The 22,936-nt window shown below is 42.9% G+C and overlaps 2 protein-coding genes across 5 annotated transcripts in view; one reads left to right on the top strand and one right to left on the bottom strand.

The window, feature by feature from the left end:
• The window catches only part of LOC308061405 (E3 ubiquitin-protein ligase MIB2-like), a 77,395-nt gene extending 72,805 nt beyond the window's left edge, over positions 1 to 4,590 (top strand). The window contains 3 exon segments of the mRNA XM_080381329.1: positions 176 to 286; positions 1,255 to 1,381; positions 2,082 to 4,590. Of these exon segments, the coding sequence (XP_080237455.1) occupies positions 176 to 286; positions 1,255 to 1,381; positions 2,082 to 2,256 (413 nt within the window). The 3' untranslated portion in view covers positions 2,257 to 4,590.
• A 143-nt stretch (positions 4,591 to 4,733) lies between these two features.
• On the bottom strand, positions 4,734 to 22,285 carry LOC308061393 (cyclin-dependent kinase 11B). Of its 4 annotated transcripts, XM_080381296.1 has the most exons (20): positions 21,914 to 22,285; positions 21,236 to 21,370; positions 20,450 to 20,565; positions 19,822 to 19,946; positions 19,122 to 19,260; positions 18,432 to 18,562; positions 17,161 to 17,283; positions 15,862 to 15,957; positions 15,622 to 15,750; positions 14,712 to 14,777; positions 13,930 to 14,105; positions 13,091 to 13,181; positions 11,318 to 11,439; positions 10,863 to 10,968; positions 10,306 to 10,427; positions 9,471 to 9,578; positions 8,378 to 8,494; positions 7,958 to 8,106; positions 6,204 to 6,393; positions 4,734 to 5,203 (listed from the first exon to the last, which is right to left on the bottom strand). In XM_080381296.1, exons 2-20 carry the CDS (start codon positions 21,344 to 21,346, stop codon positions 5,111 to 5,113), a joined length of 2,310 nt encoding a protein of 769 aa, XP_080237422.1. In that variant the 5' UTR covers positions 21,347 to 21,370; positions 21,914 to 22,285; the 3' UTR covers positions 4,734 to 5,110. The 4 variants fall into 4 exon arrangements, with proteins under 4 accessions (XP_080237422.1, XP_080237421.1, XP_080237423.1 ...); XM_080381295.1 differs by lacking the exon at positions 21,914 to 22,285 and having other exon boundaries at positions 13,930 to 14,099; XM_080381297.1 differs by lacking the exons at positions 17,161 to 17,283; positions 21,914 to 22,285.
• Between the last annotated feature and the right edge of the window lie 651 nt (positions 22,286 to 22,936).

Here is a 22,936-nt window from a genome sequence, read left to right as displayed (position 1 = left end):
CTGCCCGTACGACAATGCCACCCTGCCCTATTTATTGTATTCCTGGTTTAGATTCTTTCCTGTCCCACTTCTATCATTTCCATTGAACAATCTGATGGAGGTGAAATGTCAGTTGGTTTCTCAGAAGGAACAGCCTACCCCAATCCCTCCAATGCCTTGTCACCTTCTGTTTCAGGGTGCAAAGACAGATTATTTATGTGCCCATTGTGGGCACAGAAGGGTTTCTGTGAGAAGCGCAGGAAGCTGATGAAAAAGCACTGTCCATCCACCTGTGACTTCTGCTACGGTATCTGACTTTTCTTCTGCCGTTCTTGGTGGGGTTTGCACGGAGGGAGGAGGTAACGGCTGAGCAGTGTCTGCCAGAGGGAATGCGCAGGATCTTAATTCCGTGCTGGAGATCCACACAGTGGGCGCAAACGACTCACGCCGTCCAGCTCTGATGAGAAGCACAGCAGAGACGCCCACTCAAACATTTGAGCCAAGATCAAGGCTTGGAAATAGGAATCAGCTTTTATGTTTAAACATTTGTGGACTAGAACGTTAAACTGTCCCACTCTTCTCTAGTTTAACTGAACCCATGAGAGGCAGTTTCTGAAAACACAGCTACTCCGTGCGCCTCAGCCTGCTTCCCTTTCGGACCCAGCTGAGGAGGGGAGATGCTGAAGTGTTAAATTCAGAGATGAGGGATGCAGTACAGTTCCTGATGCAGCGATGAGACGTAAACAAGACAAATGACATCTCAAGCACAGCTGGACTGTGAGCTGCTCTGCAGAAAAGGAGATGAAGTATGTTAATCACCGTATCTAGTCTCTCAGTGTTACGAGTCCAGAAAAGGGACTAATGCAGGATCAGGACAGTTTCTGCAGCTGTGGCATTAAGCTTCAGATGAATACCTACTGACCCTAAGAAGGCGTACCATATAACTAGTTCCTCTTAGGTATTTTTTTTACACCAGATTAATTATAAACCCATATATTCTGGTGGACTGGTCATATATCGAACATACGCTCTTCCATATATATGCAACAGGCAAGTGGATTTTATCCACCTCTGTCAGTTCACATGCAACAAAATTGTTATCTTTGCATAATGTTACGTGTCTAAGAATTGCTCAGTAGGAGGCATTTTGAAATTAATACTTTTAAGGTTCCTTAGGTGCCAACATAATTCTGTGAAAATGTTTTGGCATGACTAAAGCTTGATTGTGAGATAGACTAACTTTTGCTGTTTCTTTCTCTCACCTCCGGGGGATAGAATTCCCATTTCCAACGGTCCCCCCTACTCTGCCTCCGCCAAGGACAAAAACCAAGACTGTTTCTGAAGGCAGGAATGTCACCTTCCGCTGTGGACAGAAGATAATTCATAAAAAAGGCAAAGTTTAGTAAGTGCTCTCTCATTTAATCCCATCCTTTAGGAGACTTGAGAGCTTACCTAACCAAAAAGGATGAGGAAGGATGACAAAACAGCATAAATAAGAACGCGCTTTATCTTCTCGAGCACATCACTGTCTCATTTGGCACCCAGAGTAGAAAGAGGGGTGGCTAACAGTGAGAAGGGAGTGTGCAAATACCGTTTGTAACTTTGCAAAGCATTTGGTCTGAAAGCAGAACTATTGGGAATGAGCAAGCTGAGTTGAAAAAGGATAAATTCCAGTTCACATCTATGTAGCAAAAAGATAACACTTACCCTCAAATCAAAATCCCCTGGCCCGTATTCTGCAAAAAACTAGTCTTAAATTTCCCCTTTCAATTAACAGTTTGTTAGTGCTTACTAATGTACAAGCATATTATTTCTGGACATATCCAAAATGGAGAGAAATAAGCCCAGGTCCATGAGCTACTTTAGGATGAGAACCCAAATTCCCATCAAGCTCCTCAAAATAATGAAAAGAATTGTCCTGGTGTAACTGCCATCGTCTGCCCAAAATGTGCCATAAAACTGTAACGGACCAAGGTTAAGTCCCGTCTGTGCTGTATGCTTACTCAGCAAAACTTACTAGGAGAAAGAAGAACCACTAACACATATTGCATTGTACTAGACATTTTACAGTTTAATTTCTTCTTTTTTTTTTTTTATGACAGCTGGTATAAAGATAAGGAGCTTCTGGAATACTCATATCCAGGTTACTTATCCTTAAATGAAGATCACATGAGCATCATTGCAAACGCAATTAATGAAGGAACTTACACTTGTATAGTAAAGAAAAAAGAAAGAATCTTGACTACTTATTCCTGGAGAATCAGACTGAAGCACTAACAAGGACCTGGAATGGCCACTTCAATTACTGCTAGTTCTGTTTCAAATTCAAAATGTTTCTTTGGCATTTTATATTTAATCTCCAGTAGTGCAACTGAACTTCTAAACCGGCTGCTTCCACACTTCAGGCAAAAGAGACTCTGAGCCTTGATAACAGAATGCAAAACTTTTCCAAATTAGTTTTAATGATAAAGAATTTATCAAGAATGTGCTGTACAGAGAATTAAAAAAAAAAAAACACAACTTTTTCTAAAAAGTAAAGTGTCAAAAGATTTTTGCAGTTAAACTATGTGGATCACGGCGGACTGCTGACAACCAAGAACATAACTCTTCATCAATCAAACGGGTGAACAGCTTGATGGCAGAGGTATTGTGGAAGGAAAATGACCAGTTATACTCTGTAAGTCTTTTGCTGTCATTTTTTTTGATCCTGGTGCATAGCAATAGAAGAACTTACAAAAAAAAAGTGTAAGACCTAACATTACTTTCTTCCCCTTGTCAGGAGGAGGATGTAGGGTCACAATACACCCTAATTACTCCATTCCACATTTCAGCATGTTCAGTTCAAGTACCCACAGAACATCTTCCCCCTCCCCCCAGCTGCTTTCCTGTGGTTTGTATTCATTACTCATGTACCCTTACACCAACAGGCTATTTACCTCCATCAGCAGCTCCCCACAGCTTGCCCTTTAGGTGTCCCACCAATAAGCCTCCCTACTCCTTCAACAGAGATGACATAAACGCGCCACATCCACCAGGAACGCAGCAGGAGCACGGGTAGGCAAAGTTTAGCAAATGTCTACAGCAGTGGCACATTCGTTTGCACAGGTAGGAATGAATCCCTGACAGCTGTTACATTTAGCAAGATCCTTATCCGGTATTAAAGGAGCCTACATTGCTCAGAATAATCCTTTTCCAGTTGTCGTCTTAACCTCTTGAAACAAGTTTCTTCCTACTTAAAAGCACCAACAGCATGGCAGAGCGTTTCACACGCTGCGGTATAGGGCAGCAGCCAAGGAGGGCATCATTAAAATTCCCCTCTGTTCCAAGACAGTTTCACCACCACAGCTGAAAGTACAGCATAGTATAAAACTTTAAAACACGTCTCTGCATAGCCAGTTAAGTTCAGGATCACAAAAGGCAAGCACGCTACGCACTAACAGACAATTGAGACAAAAGAAAAGCCCAGCTGCAGTAACCGAACAATGCTGCACTATGCCGGAGAGCCGGTACTTCCCTTCTACAAAAAAAAAATAAAATACAAAATGGAGTTGCACATCTCCTATCAGTATTAAATTTCCATTGCAATCCAGCGTTAGGTTTTCTTTGTTTAGTAAAGCTTCCCCCACTTAGATGCATAATCCTTTTTGTCAGGAACAGGGATCTTCCAGTGATGCCCGCGCTGGCTGCAACGCCAAGGAAGGAAATCATTTTACAGCGTGAAACACACACCAGGCGGTCGTGGGTGAATCCTTCAGCGCTCAGCGCGGGCTGCGGTGAAACGGCGCTCCTTGCCGGGACTCCGTGGGCTGTGGGCTGCTGCGAAGCCCTCCATCCAGCCAGGGGGTCATCGCGCTCCGCCTAGGTGGAATCTTGCTAAAATCACACACGCTTCCGTTCCCAGACTAGGAACAGAACTGGTTCTCCTTCAGTACTAGGCAACCACCCGTCGGGCCTAAAGAGAAAAGAGTTCCGCCTTCCTCCACAGCAAACACCAACCCTGCCGGTTACAAAACTGACCAGTTTAGTACATCCACGTTCCAGTTCCAAAGCCGTTATCCAGAAAACCTCTTAAAAATGTACTGAAACGGCTAGCACGTTTACAATTCAAGTCAATCTTTTTACTGGACTGGTGCCCAGTCCTGACAGCATAAATACCCCAGTATTTTCCAAATCTTCCTGTTCTCAGAAAAGAATAACAATGTAAATCAGACTCAAAAGGACATGATATTCCAACATGATTCCTCTGGTCTTTTATCTTACGAGAAAGGACTGGAATACGGCATTATACAATCAGCAAAGCTAAGCTCTTCTTTTTATGGAAAAAGGGCGTATTGAAAAGAACTTTCTACAGAAAATAAAGTTTCAAGTCTCCATATAAATCTGATTTAGAAAACAATAGAGGACGACTTTTGCACCAGTGCCATTGTAAATACACGTATACAACACATCAAACAGCATCCAGCTCAGTAGTGCACCTGAAAATATTGCCAGTGAGTATTGAGCCCAACCCCGCCTAGCTCTCTGCAAGGCACGCAACAGGAAAGAAAAATCAGAACTGTTACAGTTTTTGCCCTAACTATATTCAGACACAAACAATTTACTACTTTTTTTTTTTAAAAAAAGTTTGTCCAGGCTGACAATATGCTGTAATAGTGCCAGCACAGATTGGAGGGGAATAAGTTTCCACTCTAGAAGACTTAATGCCACCAACATCCAAGTTTCCTGCATGTGAAGAAATGAAATCCTTCACACTGTTAAACAAATAAAAATGTATTTTAATTCTACAAATTTACAAGGAAACAAAACAAAACAAACCCTAAAAAATAAAACAGGAGAACTGTTCCAGGATTGTACTTCAAGTTTTCCTTTGTCGAATTTTGTAATGATCCTTGGCTTTTCAGGTTAATTCCAGTCCTCTAATGGAATGCAGCAGTTATCCTCCACACCCAGCAAGATCTTGCCTTTGAATCTGTGATGACATTTGACTTTTTGCCTGTGAAAAACATCTAGTCTCCCTGACGTGAAGAACAGAACTGGGGCACTCAGATATCCACTCACATGAACAGTTCCTTTTTTTTTTTTTCTCTTTGTTTTTTTTTTTTTTTCGTCCTCCTCCCCCTCTTTCATGAGTTTAAAACTTGAGGCTGAAACCAGGTCCTGCAGCAGATGCTCCTTGATTTGTGGTGGTCAGATGAAAACCCGTGTCTTTCAAATCATCGTCACCCTGTGAAAACCAATCACAATTCATTTGTCAGCAAGTGTCTGACAGAAGTAAAAGCAGATGCGTTTACTTCTCCAACACAAAAATTAAAACAACAACAAGAAAATAAAGTATCTCTAGGAGATGAAAAACAAACGTTTGATTTCATTGTATCATTAGCTAAGGCTGATGCAGAGCATTATTAGTGACCTTTAAATATTGCTATTTCAAAAGTTCTCTATTCTGAAGGTCTCTCAGGTGTATTCTCCCTTTGTATACCTGGACTGCACATGTGAAATGAAAAAATACATGACACACACTGTATAAATAAGTGTGAGGTACAACTAGTGAGTGTCTGATGAAACACACTCTGTGTACCCTCGGTGTTAATTTCTATACCCTGAATAATCAAGGCTAAATAAACCTTAAAGGCTACTTCACCTGTTAAATAGGGCACAGTACCTGCGCAGTGCCTTTCGGCTACGCTGAGACACGGAAATAGCGCTACAAGGCTGATACAATTAAGGCACCTGGGACTGTAACATACTGTACTTCCAAGGGCATCTTTTGCAGCTGGCTTTTCATCAAAATGGGCAGCACAAGCCCCACGGCCAGAAGGAACACCAGCCTTGCCTTTCTGGGAATTCCTCTCCAAATCCTGGGAAAAGGAGACTGTTCCTAGCCAAAGATGCGCGTAACTTTACCCGGCGTTGGATTTTTGCAAAAATAAATAATGCAGCTTTGAAAAGCGTAGCTGAAAGTGTAAAACAACGTACGCTTCCAACAGAAAAAGTGTTCTGCACTGTGGTAAAACCAGGCATCATTTCCTTCTCAGGTTATGTACGGAAATGGTGATTCTGGGAATGCACCAGTAACTGGCCCTGCCCTTTGCAAAGGGAAGAGGGAAAGCTGGACTTCCAACGTGTCTTTTTTTCCAAGCCCCAGAAGACTTAACAGATGCCACCTACATGAGCTTTGCCAAACCCAGGCTTTGGACCCGCCCGAGAACACGAGCTGTGCTCACCAACTGACTGTAGCCAAGGCCCCCCTCGGGTGGTCGCGGGCTGGTGCCACGTTTCACCCTTTGTTGTTCGCTTTTCGCTGGCCAGGTGGGAAACATGGAGGGGTCAATCGGCAGGGGAGTCTCTCGGAAATACTCATGCTTCAAACCATCTTCGGCAGTAATTCTTCTGGCTGGGTAGTAGGTCAGAAAGCTGAGAAGAATTTAGGAAGACAGTGAAGTAGGGAAGGAAAGAGGCAGAGGGGCAGAAAGAAGAGAAGTTTTAGTCCCAGAATTATACATTCTTCAGAAATGCAATGCAGAATTTTTTGACTTTTAACAAAGATTTCTATTAATGGGTACGACTGCTGACATCTGGGCAAGCTAACACAGCTAGCTGATTTGAAAAGCATGCTTCCTACATGAACCTGTAATTAATTAAAGGAACCGCAGCTGGAACTACATCTCAAAAGCCGCTTTTGTAGGGATCTGTTCAGCGGCACACATCATTAGGTACCTCAGAACCCTGGGGTAGTCAGATACAGCTCAGAAGGCAGCCCAGGACGGGTCAATTAAAGTATTTTACAACGCTGTTTTGCTTTTTAGAGAAGACAACTTAGATTACATTGATACACGGCAAAATACTGGGATATAGTGTAACTTACCTGCACAACCTGTATTTCATTATTTTAAACCTTTCACAATACAGAAATATGTTTTCCTGTACTGTCCATCCTACCAAACAGTATTGGGCCCTGACTACATAAACATTTGTATATCCAAGATTTGTGCATGTAATGAGTTCCACTGACCAACGTACACTTACTCATGTGTTTTTGCAAGTTCCAGACCTACACAAATACTACAGTATTGTTGTTGTTACCCAAAATAACGAAGGCCCGATAGCCTTGTCATAACCAAAGCAATTAAGCAGATGACACTGATGCGATATCTATCTTTATTAAGACAAGTTATGCTTGGACCTAACTTCCAATAAATTATTCACAACTCAAAAATCTGGAGCAGCATAACTGTTAAAAATTAGAAAAACTGGAAATATTATTTTTTTTATTTTTTAAAAAAAGTATGTTTTTTTAAATTTAGATTTTTTTAACAGAGACAAGTTCTAAGTAAGATCCGAAATTCACTTTCCACTACTTCATGTCACAAAATTTAAAGGAAATATTAGGGGAGGGAGGGGAACAAAAATCTCTCAAAGCCACTGTCCACCTTTTAAAGAAAAATTAATCGGAATGCGATCAGAATTCACCAGCAGAGTTCGTTAAAAGGACTGCCAGAACATCCAATGTGACCGAGCTTGCAAACTTTGAAAACCTAGGAAAACCTCCAAGATTGCTGTTTTCCTAATTCTTTAATATGATCTCTAGAATATACTACTGTTTTCAATTGCAACTTAATTGTTTTAATAAGATCCATCAGCAGAACACATGATAGCTGACTCGCCACGTAATTACACATGACATGAATGAGCTAAAACTACTACTAAAACCTTTTTTGTTCTTCTTGGATATAGGTGTGCGAGAACAACCTTGGACTGAGGTTTAACAGCAGGTGTTAAGAGCGTGGCACACTGAATAAAGCTGTTGGGAGAGTGAGGAATAGTATTGCAAGGAATGTCACAGAAACTTCCAAGACATCAGGCATATTTTGACCAGGTTAAATGCACTGAAATACCATGCTTCACTACACGTCATTTTCCACCAGTACCACAGCATGTGAACAGCTTTTCCAGGGACAGGCGCGCAGCTAGCACCTACTTGTTCATCAGATCAAACCCCTGATCAGAGAGGAGGGCTCCAAATCTCTTGCGTAGGTTGTTATAGGGATATTCCGTGAACGTCATCTTCTTTACTGCTGGCAGCTCATTGTAACCAGGCCAGATTTTTTCGCTTGGAGTACCCAGATCCTGTAAATTAAAACATCTCCTTAATAAACTCATTCTAGAGCGTAACTCTTCTGCTTACTCATTATGTAGCTACAGGAGTTGGTAAGCATTGAGAAAACAGACAAAACACAAATCATGGTCTTAGCCTACTGTAAGTATTGTAAAACAAGAGTAGTAAGCCCTTTATTAAGGCTGAATCTCTGTCAAAGAGCAACAAGCGCTTTCAGTTTCTTACTGCTCTAATTACCTGGCTTTAAAACCAGTCAGAATCCAAAGGTGTTAAAAATATTACCTTAAAAACTTTGTTAATCTGGTCAATTTCTGACTTCCCTGGGAACAGCGGTTTCTGCGTTAGCAGCTCTCCAAATATACACCCTACGGACCACATGTCTATCGCCGTCGAATATTCCTGAAAAGAAGAAATATACCTTATAGAACCAGTAAGATACTCACACCGAGTTGTCTGGGGGAGGTGAGCATGGGGTGTGTTGTTCTTCCAGTCTGGGGTTTTATTTGAGGGTTTGGTTTGTGTTTAATTTTTTTTTTTTAAGGATTCTACCATTCTGAACAGAACACATCTGATCACTCCAACACCCAAGGTCTCAACTGTATTTATTTAGAAGTTAAAATTGCAGTGAATGACGAGTAATACCCATACACACAAATACTACAGGATGAAACGAAGCCTCCACAACGCTGCCATTCTTTTTCACTCACAGAGCAGCACAAACTAGCAAAGCACTCGACCTTGCACTCTCTTTCACACAGATCCTTGGCCCTTCTTTTGCTACAACAATAATCTCAGGTTATGGGTACCAAACCTGCTCTCCATGGTACACCTCTTTTCTTAAATGTAGCCACTGCTGCTCCAAGAACACCTTTGAAAGATAGCATAGGGCTTCTTTTACTTTTGCAGCCATTTTTTTGGTGGTAGCGCAGCATTTTTTTACTGGTATGGTTCTTGTCACTGGAGCCCTACAGAATGCTCCTGATTGCATCCAGATTTCAGTTAGGAAACAAGTAACCAGTAGGGAACGTTGCCAGAGTGTTGCTAGTACCTTGTTCTGCTCTCAGATGTCACAAATTTTTGACTAAGGTTAAAAGAAAAATCCAGCTGCCTAAGATGACAGTGACAGTTTGCACTTATCCGTAAGAAGTGCAGTGGCACTACTACATCAGCATCCCAAAGGAGGAACACTTGATCCATCACCCACCCACCTTCCCTCTGTGGAAGACGGGACCTTTTTAGCTGTGTTACTAGAAAAGATCATGCTGAAGGTTCAGAATTTCCATCTCTGAATCAAAACAAGAGAATCAAGCATACTCATACAGGTTAGTGTGGAGAGTCATTCCTCCAGCAGCCAGACGAACAAGGAGAAACATACCTTAGCTCCAAGCAACAGCTCTGGAGCCCTGTACCAAAGCGTCACCACCACGGGCGTGTAAGGCTTCAGCGGGGATCCATATTCTCGGGCGAGTCCAAAATCTCCAACCTAAATGAAAAGTTGGCAACGAGCAATATTCCCAACGTTGACCACAGCGTTCGCTGTCAGTGCCGACACGCGTGGGCCACGCTGGCTATCGCATGGCTTCCACCTTCAACAACAGCCACGTGGAGCACGCCGTTTCTCGTGGGCCTGCCTTTGGTTTCCCACTGAAGGGAAAAATGTTTTTTTTTTGACTTCTTGAGGCCAAGTAACGAGCTCCCATTATTGATCACCTTGACAGAAAGTTTATAGGGCAGGGGGAAAATAAAGCCCAACAACAGCAGAAGCTGACTTCAACTTTGCAGTTGTCAGTGAAAGGTGAGATTTTTAAAGCGTGCAACTTCAAAGACTTTTTCTTTGTAAAGAAAATCTCCACCTCCACCAGTAACTGCACAGTTCAGCGATACCACAGAGATTTATATTCTCCATTAAGCCTCACAATCTCTCAGGTTGAAAGAGCAACAATCCCGGTTCAAACATTGTGAGGCTGATACAGAAAAAGTAAATGCCACTGTCACGCTTCTGGTTTGCTGCACCACCAAGAAGAGAACACTGCTCAGTGTAGTCCCGCTGTAAGGAATTCAGTATCCACTAGCCCACTCTTACTGATCACATCCTAGCGTAAACCTTACAGCTGCAGCAGAACGTTCCATCGAGCTCCTGGCACAGCTGTAAGGCAAGTGCAATTCTGCAATCCAAACTTTTTCATAAGTAAATTTCATGTAATTCTTACTTTTAAAATGCCTGAATGACTGAGCAACAGGTTGGACGTTTTCAAGTCTCGGTGAAGTATCCAGTTGTCGTGAAGATGCTTAACTCCTCGCAGTAACTGAATCATCAAGGTTTTCACTTCACCTGAAACGATAAAAAGAAGCCAAATGCATTTAAGAGAATAAATCTTTATTTTTTTTTTTTTGTTTGGAGAATCCAGAAAGGGGCAGGGAGAAGAAAGGGATGTCAACTTAAAAGCAGGGGACAGACTGCACCATAAAAACATGTCACAAAACGAGAGCAGTTAAACCCACAGAGCTGCCAATAAAGCAAAATTAATTTGGATAGCTGGAATGCATCCGAGTAATGCTCGGAAATTAACACCTCTCAAAAAGTCAGACTGAACAGAGAAAAAGCAGCGAAGTCTCTGTTCCAAAGAACACGCAAAGGATGTCCCAAGGCAATACATGTCACCGAACAAAACCAGTTCTCTGACATCACTACAGCCCGAAGACACCAAGGTCTGTCTTGGCCAGCTTTGCAGTTCTGAGATCTGTAAGAGACTATGGCAAACAGTACCTGGTAGAAACGGTTGCTTCATTGTTTCCATCAGACTCTTGAGATCATGTTCTACGTAGTTCATTACGATATAGATTTTATCCATATTGCTACCTACAACAATCTCCTAAAACACAGAAACAAATGATCAAAACAAGCACACGGTATTTAAAAAGCATGCAAAAATGCATTTTAGAAATCTACTGGCAAAAGGATAAATGGCGCCTGCCATGGGTCACAAAATCCATAGAAAAATATCTTTATTCTATAAAATACCCCCAACAAACAGCTCATTTTTGCAAAATATGAGATTATGTGGAGACAGGTAATGTCTGTATAGTTTTATGGGTAGTATACAGCTGTTTACAGAAACAAGCTCTGCTACAAATGCTAACATTTTCATAAGGCATTCTAAAAGCCAAGAGGCAATATTTCAAGAACAAAAATACGTCTGAAATAGAAGACTGTGGCCTTACTCTGACAGTGACAATATTTAGATGTTGTGCTTTCAGAATAGTATTTATTTCTCTCAGAGAAGTAATGGGAAAGCCTTCCTTTTCCTTTTCCATTTTCAGTCGCTTCAGAGCCACAATTTCATCTGCAAAGAAAACAGAATTAACTCCAGATCTCCCATCACACAGCTAATAAAATGCACGTGAAGAGGTCCCCCGGTGTTCTGTCACTAATTTATTTGAATGGACACCATTATTCAAGATGTTATGTTGAACCAAGAAGCAGCGCCAGTCTCACATTAATAAAGTAAAGCCAAAAAACACCACCACCACAAGATCTCCAAGTTTAAAGAAGGAAATCCAAAACAACAATCCAAAAGCTGCACTATGAATTTCAGTGTATTCCAGTATAACTCCTCTGGAAAGAAACTAAAGAAAAATGCATTTAACTCTAACCCCCTCGCCACAGCTGGGCAGGTAAAACAGCAGACAGGAATGCCTCAAACGCAATTCACCTCTGTTTAAAGACCCGACTGGAAACCAAGACGCCATTTAAAACATTACTGAAGGGAATGATTTAAATACATCTGGGTTTGGAAGATATTGTGGAGAATAATGGTTATGTCATTCTCAGAGTGGGCCCCAAGACAGAGAAGGAAAAGGAAAATGAGCTCATGGTAGTTGTTGAGTAAACAAGTGAACTCAGAGAGAGCACGACGCCAGCTGTATACTTCCACTCGCCACAGGAGACCAACTGGGCACATTATTCTAAAATAAAGAGAGGAGCCAAGGCATCCAGAACATTAAACCTGTCACCAAAATCACAGCTTGTCAGTTGGAACCTGAGAATAACTCTATTTTCTGTCAAGGTCTGCTTTGGAGCATAGTTCTTTTTACAAGCTCTCTTCGCCATCTGCCAACTCAATTTAAAATTGCAGATATTTAATTTACTGCGTTACAGTTCGCTTTGAAAATGACCAGCTTGCTAAAAAGGAATGCATCACTAGTGACGGCAACACTACAGGGAAACCAAGGTCAGAGCCAAAAGAGCAGATCGTATCTTGCTGTACCTTATCTTTTTCCAGGAAAAAAAAAAAAAGAAAAAAAAAAAAAAAGTGTGCTGCACTAATATCACTATTTTTGTTAAACTACCAAATATTTCTTTAACTTGAGGAATCGCCATGGAAGAAGAACATATAAACGACCTTATGGTTGGCTCTTGCACCACTCGTAGAAAATGCAGTAATTTCTTCAAGACGCTTGCCGTTACAAACCAGATAAGCAAAGAGACCAAGTTTTAAAAAGATAAATACACTTGTACATGCAAAGCAGCAGTTTGTTGAGAAGGAGCTTTAAAAATGAAGACTGACATTTCTTTCTACAACAAAACACTGCAGTATAGACTCACTGCACACCAACTGCTGCTTTAATCAGGAGTTGCGCTTACAGTGACGCCTGGTGGAATGTTTATATCAAATTTTGAAAACTTCCAACCTGGTAACTACCTACAGCAGATCTTGAGCCAGAAGTAACTGCCTTTGGAGCCAAAAACTGAAAGTGTTTTAATTGTTCTCCACCAGCACAGCCAATATAGGGATTACTGCTGAACACCAAGAGCTGCAAGTGAAGCCCTGTGTCAAAGCCCACCCCCTACAAAAAAGCAGAATTATTCTTCGTAAAGAAGGAAGTATTTTAGACAGATTTTTGTTCATCAATGAAAAACTCAGACCCAGAATTCGCATACAACTGCAGCCTTAAATAGAGTGCAGATAATAATCGGCTACCACTTATACTAACCAGTCTTCTTGTCTTTTGCTCTGTACACTACACCGTACGTTCCTTCTTCAATCCTGTTCAGACACTGAAATTCCTCCACGCTACGACACCCCTGAAAAAACAGACAGACGGACAACATTTACTTCTCCAGCATCTGGGGGAGGGTTTCGCTGCTTGTTTCTGAGAAGACATATGGTAAACCTCAGCAACTTCACCGGGATAATTAAAATTTACCAAACAAATTCAACAATACGGCTACGCCACGTGAGAATGGTATCTTTGGTAGTTTTTTTTTTTTCCTACTTGGATCTCTAAAGGAATCCTGGACATTGTCTGTGTTTTAGTAGCCTAACTGCATTATTTCGTTAAGTCTTCACTCGTTCCCTTTTGCACAGAGTAAAGAGATTTCTGCCACAACGGCAAAGGTGGCAACTCAGCACCTTACACTGATACTTTCACATAGTTCAATTAACAAAAATATGCTTCCTCTCTTCATATTTCTACACTTTTCCATTGGCTACAAAAAGAATAACCCCCCACCAGTTTCTATGCACGTTAACAGAACTTTTCTCTCACAAGTACGTATCTTCAGACAGCAATACTAAGATACCAGAGTATCAAAAGTATTATAACATCCTCTGTATCTAAAAGATGTGTGCTCCGTGCACATTTTTGCCTCATCAAATGCAAGACAGCAGCATTTCACACATAAATGTGTAATTTTGTGACGTTGAGTCAGCAAAGTGTATTCTGCCCATATACTCCCTCATGCTCAAATGCGTGTTCACGGTGTTAAGCAAGCAGCTAAGGAAATCCGTGCACCCACGGTATTCCCAAGGATCCTTTAAGCGATCCTCTACCTGAAGCGCAGGAAGGTACTTGGGCAGCTCTTGCTTCAGTTCAATGGGGGAGGAGGCTGGTGAGTCAGGAATATAGTCCCCTTCCGTCATGGCATTGGAATGAGGGGTGCCCTCCCCCACTTCTTCCTCTTCTACTTCGCTTCCCGCCGAATCTCGGTCAAACCTCGACTCTGTAACTTTAAAAGTCAGAATCAGTCACGGAAAGAGGGAGCCGTTTGGAACAAGGAAGTTCAGCTTTAGACAAAGGGTAGGGAAAGCCTGAGCACTACAGGAGGCGGGTGTGCAGCTCACACAGCTTACGGTACTGTGTCAGTACAGACCAACGAGAAGCCCGATTCCTCCTCCTTGCACAGATGATGCTGTCAAGAACCGGTTTACAGTCGTGTACATACGATCTCCAGCATTAAATATCGCATGTCAGAAAAATAAATCTTTACCCTAACGGAATGAAAGAGGAAAGTGACCCAGAAGATCTCATTCTGATTGCAAAGTTTTTGAGGAGAGGACAGGATAAGAGACCCAAAATGAAAAAGAAGGAAACATCAGCTCGTTCGACTAGCATCTGGTTTCCTCTAAACACAGACCTTGGAACAGACATCAAGGAATTTCTGATTCTGACATGAGAATGGCCCCAAAATGCCAAATATGGGGTATTTTAGAATGATGGCAAAATTGCCACAAGAAATACTTTAAAAATATTTTTAAATATTTGAGAAACAGATTTATTAGGCTGCAAAAATTCAGCCAAACACTTCTTTAAATATTCAGTATTTGCATTGTACCAACTGGGATGTGGTTTCCATTCTCCCGTTCCTCCTCTTCACTCATTTCTTCTTCGCTCACCTCTTCTGCAAAACAGAATCAAGTTCAGCTGTATAAAGTCAACACTCCTGCAGTCCCTTGTCAGGCAGATCACTACGGAAATGCTTTTCTAACTTGCCAGGCCTTCTTTACCTTCTTCACTATCTAGTTAGTGAGCTTGTTTCGGTCAGAAAGCAAATGCTTCCCCTAATTCAAAACTGCACCTTTCAGCTTCCAACAGGGAACACAATTCTTACCAATTATCTGGAATTTGGGGATGGGGGCAGGTGAATAAATTAAGTCGGGAAACATATGACTATCTGTTCATAATTGAAGTTATGCTTATTAACTATAATTGATTTTTTTTAAAAAAACACCACCCAGCCATCAAAGCATGCTTTTGCGCCTTTCCTTTACTAACTAATTAGAACAGCTGTAAGTAGATGTTTTTACTAACCCTTTCTGACATACATTTACTTGTACTGGCATGAAAAAAAAAATCTGAAATTTGCAACTGAAAATAATTCAAAATGACAGATACATTTGTATTTCACACACACGCCCCCCAAATCAGTGCAGAATTGTTCTCTGCAGAATATTCGTTATGTTATGGAATGACTTAAACTGTTAGCCTTACACCATTTAGGAAGACAAAAATGGCTTTCAGTTTTCTAATCTGGCATCTTAGACGAATAATGGGTATTACCTCTATATAAAAGGACAGAATATGACTTGTACTTGTTTTTTTTCTTTTTAGTTATCTTGACCTGTGAGGTCTCAGCCTATCCTAGACTAAGAGAAAAGGAGAATGTTCAAACAAAACAATACAGAATGAGAAACAAAGAAAATCGCAACACACCGTTCTAGGCCCTGCTTTAGGACCAGACTCACCAGCTGACTGCTCAGACACTTCCTCAGAATTGCTCCCCGTCTCCTCCTCCTCCTCCTCTTCCTCTCCCTCTTCCTCAGAACCTTCACTGCTAGACTCTTCCTCCTCCTCTTCCGAGCCTGATCCAGATTCTGTTCAGGAACAATCAAACACAGAACTAAGTAGGCACACGCTCCAACAACAGTGTTTCCTCAACAGACAACCGTACAATTAATTACATCTACTAAATTCCACTTAATCACCTGATGAGGACTCTGCCGAGCTGGTTTTTCTCTCACTGTCACTGATGTCTTGCAGGTCTGAAAGAGGATCTCTCTCTTCTGGTTTCTCTTCTTTGACTGTTGAGACCACAAAAATTAAAAACAGGGTGCTGACTGAGTATCACTTCTACTCATAAATGACTCTGAACGCCCAGGTAACCGCTTCACTTCACCTGGCCATCAGATTGGTGCTGAACATTCCGTATATAACACTGTTTCCATGTTACTGAAAAAAAAAAAAAACTTTACTCTGCTCAAAAGACAGACAGTTTTTCTGAACTGCAGTGGTGCAGGATCAACAGCCAAAACGGTGGAATATTAACCTTTTCTTTTTAAGCATGATATATGCCTAAGCCCCTCTAATATTAATTTAAAAAAAAAAAAAGTATCATGGTAACAAGTATCGCCACGACACAGCCTCACTATCATGTGTACATACAGCGCTTACGATTCTAACGCAGTCCCTCTGGATGACCATGAACTAGCACATGCAAAGAACCGTTAATCAGTTAAGACAGTCGCTTTGAAGGACTTAGTGCCTGCCTCCCCCTGGAATTTCAGCTGATTACATTCTGCAATCAGCTTACTTGAAATAGTTATGCTTGTTTTTACAGCCACACACGTTAATAAGGCAGCCAGAGCTTTTCTTTAACCGCTTTTACATCGATTGTGTGAATTCTCTGCTCGCGGTTAGGACCTTGTAGGCACGGGAAGGACCGTTTTCAGGCTTAGAAAACAAAATTCACCATCTCACCACAATACTGCCTTGAGTATTTATTTTCTTCTACAAGATGACAGTATCAGTGATGCTTAAACTATATTGATCCCTGTAAGGTAACCTTTCAAGCTAACTTAGTTCCTAAGAATAAATCCAGCTGGAGCTAGTGTAAAGAATCCCTTTTTAATCTGTGAGGGCATTAAACTAGCAAAATTTAAAAATTCAGTCAGCTGCTTCTTTCATCACTGAATGAAGTAACTCACTTAGAAACTTTTAAAATTACCACTCCTCCTACTGCAAAGGAAAGATTAATTCTATTTGTCACTTGCACAATTACCGGAAAAACCAGCATTGCTTTAGAAAAACAGTAAGTATGTACATATTGATGAATATTCCAGGGTTATGCCGCTATGGCTGAATATACTATTACACATATGGCTGAAGATATAACACTTTCAACAAGAGTACCAGGGATATATGTTTACCGCTAAAAATTAAGACACTACCCCAGAGCAGCTCCTCCTAGCCCCCAGGCAAAGACATTGTAAAGTGGCAAATGCTACCTGGTTTCCTGCTCTCTCCTTGCTCAAGCTTGTCCCTCTGCTGTCGTAATGGGCTGCGACTCCAGGGTCTCATTTTTACTTTGTCTCCATATTCTTCCCTCACTGTTCTATGGTGTGCAGAAACTAGTGAAAACAAAATCGGAAGAAATTGTTACAGCTCCCTGCCCTAATTAGAATACTTCTGCCTGCCACAAACATCTGCTTTGCATATTTTCGGTTTTCCTTACAAACTAGAGGGTAGTAGGGAAGAGTGGAAGTGGAACCTAACTGTACCTAGGAGAATAAAGGACTACAATTTGCCTCGTACATAATAAAAAACGGGCTTGTACTACTTTGAGAAAGGTGCTGCCATACTTGGGAAACAGAAGCAAGATGCCCTACATATTCCACAGTAAACAGCCTGAAACTAAGGCTTCAATGCCAGAGAGAGAGAGAGAGAAGCAGACAGACCAGGAAGATAGATAAAAGAATAAAACCAGATCAGGTTTAGAAGGAGCTGACAGAACATTTAGAGCAACAAAAGTAACTAAAATGAAAGGCTAGGATAGACAAAAAGGAGCTGTTTGGTATGAGCTGAACTAGAAAGAACAGCTATAAATATGGTGGCTTCTGCTACTCTTGAACAATCTTCCTCGCCTGATCACACGAATGGGCCCTGATTTTTACCTCTGACAGAGATCCTTTAACCAAAAGTGATCTGAACTTAAGATTGCAAGTATCTGATATGCTATGCAACCTGAGGGTTCACGTGCAGAAGTTAGTTTAAATTTAAGTTGCAGATCTTCCCCGCTTGATTCCCACTACAGTCTTTTTCATGGCTGGAGCATTTCCACGATGCCTCTCCCTGCCTTTGCAATTTATTTCCCCAAATCCTTAAAACATTTTATTTTGAGACTTCAATCTCTATGAAATTGTGTTAGACTCAGCCAAAGAGTTCAGAAACAACAGGGATCATGAGGGATACACACACACGCACACATAGAGACAATGTCAACTACATGAATCTTGTTTCTATAGGAAACCCGACTAATGGAGAGAGGCAAAGAAAGACTTAGTGACTAATTGATATGCCGTGACATTTAAGGCATATGACATTGTTTTATTTCCCTGTGTACAACTTAACAGATTTGTTTTTTTTCCCTCTGGACATAGAAGTCGTCATCCCACCCTTTCATTTTTTTTACATTCTGGCACTGACCCAAGTAACAAACGCTTTCTGTATCTCCATACCACCACTGTGTCAGCAGATAGCGAGCCCAAACAACATTTACCTTCTCTTCTGGCTTCCCGCTCCTTACGCCTTTCTTCAGCTCGCCTTTCTCGTTCTTTTTGCTCCCTTTGTTCTTTTTGCTGCTCTCTGATTTTTCTCTCTCGTTCTCGTTCAAGTTGCTCCAGACGATCTCTAGGAAAGAATTAGTTTTTGTTACATTACAGTTCTCTACACATTCAGCTTATGAAGTAAAGGAAAACTGTTCTGCTGCAACAAACTATAGGGCCATTCCCTTTCATCAGCAACAATACCACGACTGCACATCAAAAACAGACACAGCTTTCCAGCTGATCGGCATTTCAAAGACAAAGACGACGAGCTCTAAAACACACAAGCTTCTGCACATTTATCAGGATTTAAACAGAAATTAAACAAATTCAGTTAATAAATCCCGATACTATGCAAATCTGGTTCACCCTTTTTTTTTTTTTCTTCATTAATAGTAAAACACTGGCAATTAGATCACCTAGAATTATCTGTTGCAATGAAGCCACTTACAAAGGTAATTAAAGTCAAGAACAAATTTTTGTTAGACAACACATTCATAGGAACGTGGCACTGGCATCAGACCTTACAAGCTTCTGCTCTGAATTTTTTTGTCATTTCAGAACAATGAAAGGTTAGAGAGACTTAGAGGAGGAAGCTGTTCATCTCTGCTGGTTTGTCACAGAGGAGGGAGGCATGGATGTACCTCTCCCTCCTGGAATGCTCCCTTGCCATTTCTCTCCGTTTCTGTCTTTCCCATTCACGACGGGCTTTATCCTGCTCTTCTCTATGTCTCTTCCTACGCTCATGTTCCCGTTCTTTCTCTTTCACTCTGGCATGTTTCCCTAAACAAACAAAAATTTTGGAGTGTTACTCTTCAAAATACTTAGTGCTCCTATTTTTAAAAAGCAAAATTAGAAAGGTAACCTATTTTCATGTTCTCTAATATTTTCTTAACGGAAAAATCCTGATCTGAAAGGGTGTTGGAAAATTAAAGAATCATAACATCTTACACAAATACTTGCCTTAAAATAGAAAAAGGCTGTTAGCAACAGGAATACAACATGAATGTTTCTAGAAAGGGTATTTTTTCCCTTACAGTCAGGTACAAAGATCATAGCTCAGCCCACCCACTCAGTGAAGCCCATACGCTTAACAGACTTCAAAGAGTAAAAGTAGATTCTGTGTCCCTGTCCCAAAGTAATCACTGTCCTCTCAAACACGTATACACCCTTGTCACTCCCGTAAGGGCATTAAACATAATCAAAGAAGTAACAAAAGTTTCCATTTCTCTGTCTGATCCACCTGACACATTTTCTTTAGTCCACAGGTATTATTTCACTCTCTACATTGGGCTTCACCTTGAGAAGCTACCAGAAATGTTACTCAAATGTAGTAACAACCACCTTCTGCTGAATGACTACGATGTCTACGTTTCTCTTTCCTCTTCTCATCTTTTCTGTGATGGGTTTTTTCTTTCCGTGACATTTGCTGTGGTGGTTTTATAGCCAAGGAATCATCTTCTTCTCCTCTAAAATACAAGACAAATGAAGAAACTCAGGAAGGTTACGTGTACTGTCAAACAACCTGTATGTTACTTCCTCTTTTCTCCACTTTGAAAAGAATGCTTTTTTTCCTATTTTATTTAGATTAAACCTCATTTCCATATTACCCCTGAAACAAGCCAGTAACAGCACATTACAGAAAATCACAGTCACGCAGGTGAGAGCTATTATTATAAACACTTGTAATACACAAGCAAACCGAGGATGAATTAAGCATCGAAGAGAACTTAGCAGGCCTGCTTTAACTGCATCTTGAGCAAAGTGGTTTATTCCTAGGTAGCGAGCAAAACCAGAACACTGTTAAGCCTTAACCAATACCCTCACATGCTCTTCCAGCAGATGACACATCTGCAGGCTAAAGAAGTTAAACTTTTCCCTTTCAAGTATTTTTAAACCCTCTTCTCAGTAATTCTGAAGGTTCAGTTCAGTAACTCTTCCTAAGCTAACAAGGTTATTCTCTTATTCTCACCTGTCTTCCATAGAGTCTTCCCTCCTGTAAGGTGAATTTCTGATTGTTATTTCCATGCGATGATCTCTCAGCTCCCCCTCTTCAAGAGAATCCCGCTTTGAATCCCTATCATCTGACTGCGACGGAAACACAAGAAAGGGCGAAATCAAAACGCAATTAATTTTTATGTCACAAAACGAAAGAATGTAAATAGTACTCAACTCTTCCATTCCTGGCTCAAAAGCCATCCTCAACTGGTTGCACCAGGAAGGCACACTAACTTATGATGCAGAGATTTCACAGCTGTAAGCAGCCAAATACAGTTTGATTGCAACTAAAGCTGAATTTTTGTAAATTCAATGTAACTAAGCAAAATTAAACCACGATTAAGGAGTATCCGTTGACTATTGTTTTTCAAAAAGCATATTACTATGTATACAGCTGTACAAAACCAAGTAGTAACACAGAAGTTACTCAAGCATAATTACTTAAGCCCACTCTTTTATAAAATCTTTGAAAGGCTGTTACTTAACTGCAGCTTCCGGTTACATCCATTTCTCTACCTTTTCTAACCAATAACTATGAAACAAAGCACAGGCTGCAACGTGAGGCCAGTGAGATCTCAGCAGAGCACAGTGTTTTTGTCAAACTCTGGAATCACAGACCACACCACACACAAGACACGTGCGAGAGCGCAGAGGAATGCCGTGGGCAGGGCAGGCAGTCTCGTTCTCAGAAACAGAGGCTATAAGCACTGGAGCTCCTCAGGTTTCATTAGAAATACTCGCTTCCCGAAGAGTAGCTTACATTTTTCATGCGTTTTATCTCTGCCTTCTCTTCTTGCTCCTTCCTTCGTTTTTTTTCTTGAAGAATTTCATCTAAAGTTTTCACTTTCCAAGAATCCTTTTCATCACCCATTTGAGTTACAAATAAACAACAACTCTGAAAAAGAACGGGGCATTAATGAAACCACACATTCCATGGCAGCCACGTTATCTTTTATGCGTTTTCACATACAGACAAACACCTGACAGACCATCTCCAGGCAAAGTGGAGCGGGACTCCCCTGAGGGCGGCCTGGCCTGGCCTGTCCCGCCCCGGGGGCACAGAGCCCGGCTGCGGGCCCAGGGCCCCGCTCCAGCCCCACGGGCCGCCCGCCGGCAGCACAGGGGGCCGGGGCCCACCGCCGAGGGGGGGGCAGGGCGGCCGGACACGCCAGGGGCCCCGCAGACCGGTCCCCCCAGCCCCGCAGGCCCCCCCCGGGCCCGCTCGCCCGCCCCGGCCCAGCCCTGCGGGCCCCGCTCCCCTCACAGGCGCTGCCACCGGGGCCGCGCCTCCGCCCCGCCCCTGCGCCGCTCCCCTCAGCCCCGCGCCGCCCCCGAGAGCCGCCGCGCTGAAGGAGAGCGGGGAGCAGGGCATGGGGGGGGGGGGCGGGCGGCCCCCACCGGGTCCCCCCCCACCACCACCTCGGCCGGGCCCACTCACCGCCGCCGCTACCGGAGCCTGGGACGAGCAGCGCCGGCCTCACGCACCACTTCCGTCGCCGCGCCGGTTTATGACGTCAGCGGGCGGCTCGCGCGGGGTCGGGCCGGGACCCATCCCCGGCGGGACGGGCGTTAATCCATGAATTACCGGCCGCGCTCTGCCTGGCCGCTGGCAAACAGCGAGGCCGAGCCGCGGCCCAGCCGCCAGCCGCACGGCAGCCGCAGGGCCGCCCCTGATGGCGGGTGAGCCCCGGGTTGTTGCTGCTCCCTGGGACCCGCCCGCCCGTTACACCGGCACGGAGCCAGTCACGTGACGGCAGCGGCGCCGCGGGGGACCGACAGCGATGCGGGGTGAGGGGGGCAGCTCCCAGACGGAGAATCGGCCGCAGAAGCGGAGCCGGCGCGGCGCAGGTTGAAGTGACACGGCCACAACAGCGCAGGGGAGCGGTGGCTTTGTGCATCCCCCCATCCCCATCTCCCCCCATACCCCATCCCCCCCCCCGCTAGGCAATACCCCCATTTTAGGGACACTGACCGGCACAAGTAGCCCCTCGCTCCCCAAGTCTGTGCTCCACAGCCAGGCCCCACGGTGTTTCAGGGTTTGGCATTTCAAGGAGGACGTGCCGTTCCTGTAGGACCCTGCGTGACCAATGTCGAAACAAATCGCCCACGGAGCTGGGCTTGGGGCAGCGCGCCAGTGCCCGGGGGGCGGCCAGAAGCAACGTCGCTGAAAGGAACCCCGGAGTGTTTCAGGAGCAAACTTTTCCAAAATAAACTGGCCAGCGCACTGCCACCTTACAAAGCAACACAAAGGCGGGCAGTTGGGGTGTGACACCGCAATAAAATTTTAACACTGAACAAACGGTCCTCGGTCCTCGCTTCCCCAACAAGAACCACGGCAAAGGAGAGTTACTGGTATGACTGGAGGAAGAAAAGTCTTGCCCTGGACAGGAAAGAGTTTGGTTTGTTTAATCTAACAAGGGCCAAGAAGTCTGTGTGGAAAAGTCCGCGAGATCACCACCCT

The sequence above is a fragment of the Falco punctatus genome, assembly GCF_963210335.1.
Source record: "Falco punctatus genome assembly, chromosome: 3".
Taxonomy (NCBI): Eukaryota; Metazoa; Chordata; class Aves; order Falconiformes; family Falconidae; genus Falco; species Falco punctatus.
The sequence above is the reverse complement of the archived record's forward strand: the minus strand, read 5'-3'. Positions and strand labels throughout refer to the sequence as shown.

What these genes read in the sequence shown, in the direction of transcription:
- LOC308061393 (XM_080381296.1), bottom strand. Translation starts at nt 21,346, where the DNA reads ATGGGTGATGAAAAGGATTCTTGGAAAGTGAAAACTTTAGATGAAATT. An exon ending in AGCTGTTGCTTGGAGCTAAG is followed by an intron (nt 8,495 to 9,470) that starts GTATGTTTCTCC and finishes TCTTCTTTTCAG; the next exon opens with GAATATTCGACGGCGATAGA. An exon ending in GCCTTGGCTACAGTCAGTTG is followed by an intron (nt 5,204 to 6,203) that starts GTGAGCACAGCT and finishes TGGTTTTCACAG; the next exon opens with GGTGACGATGATTTGAAAGA.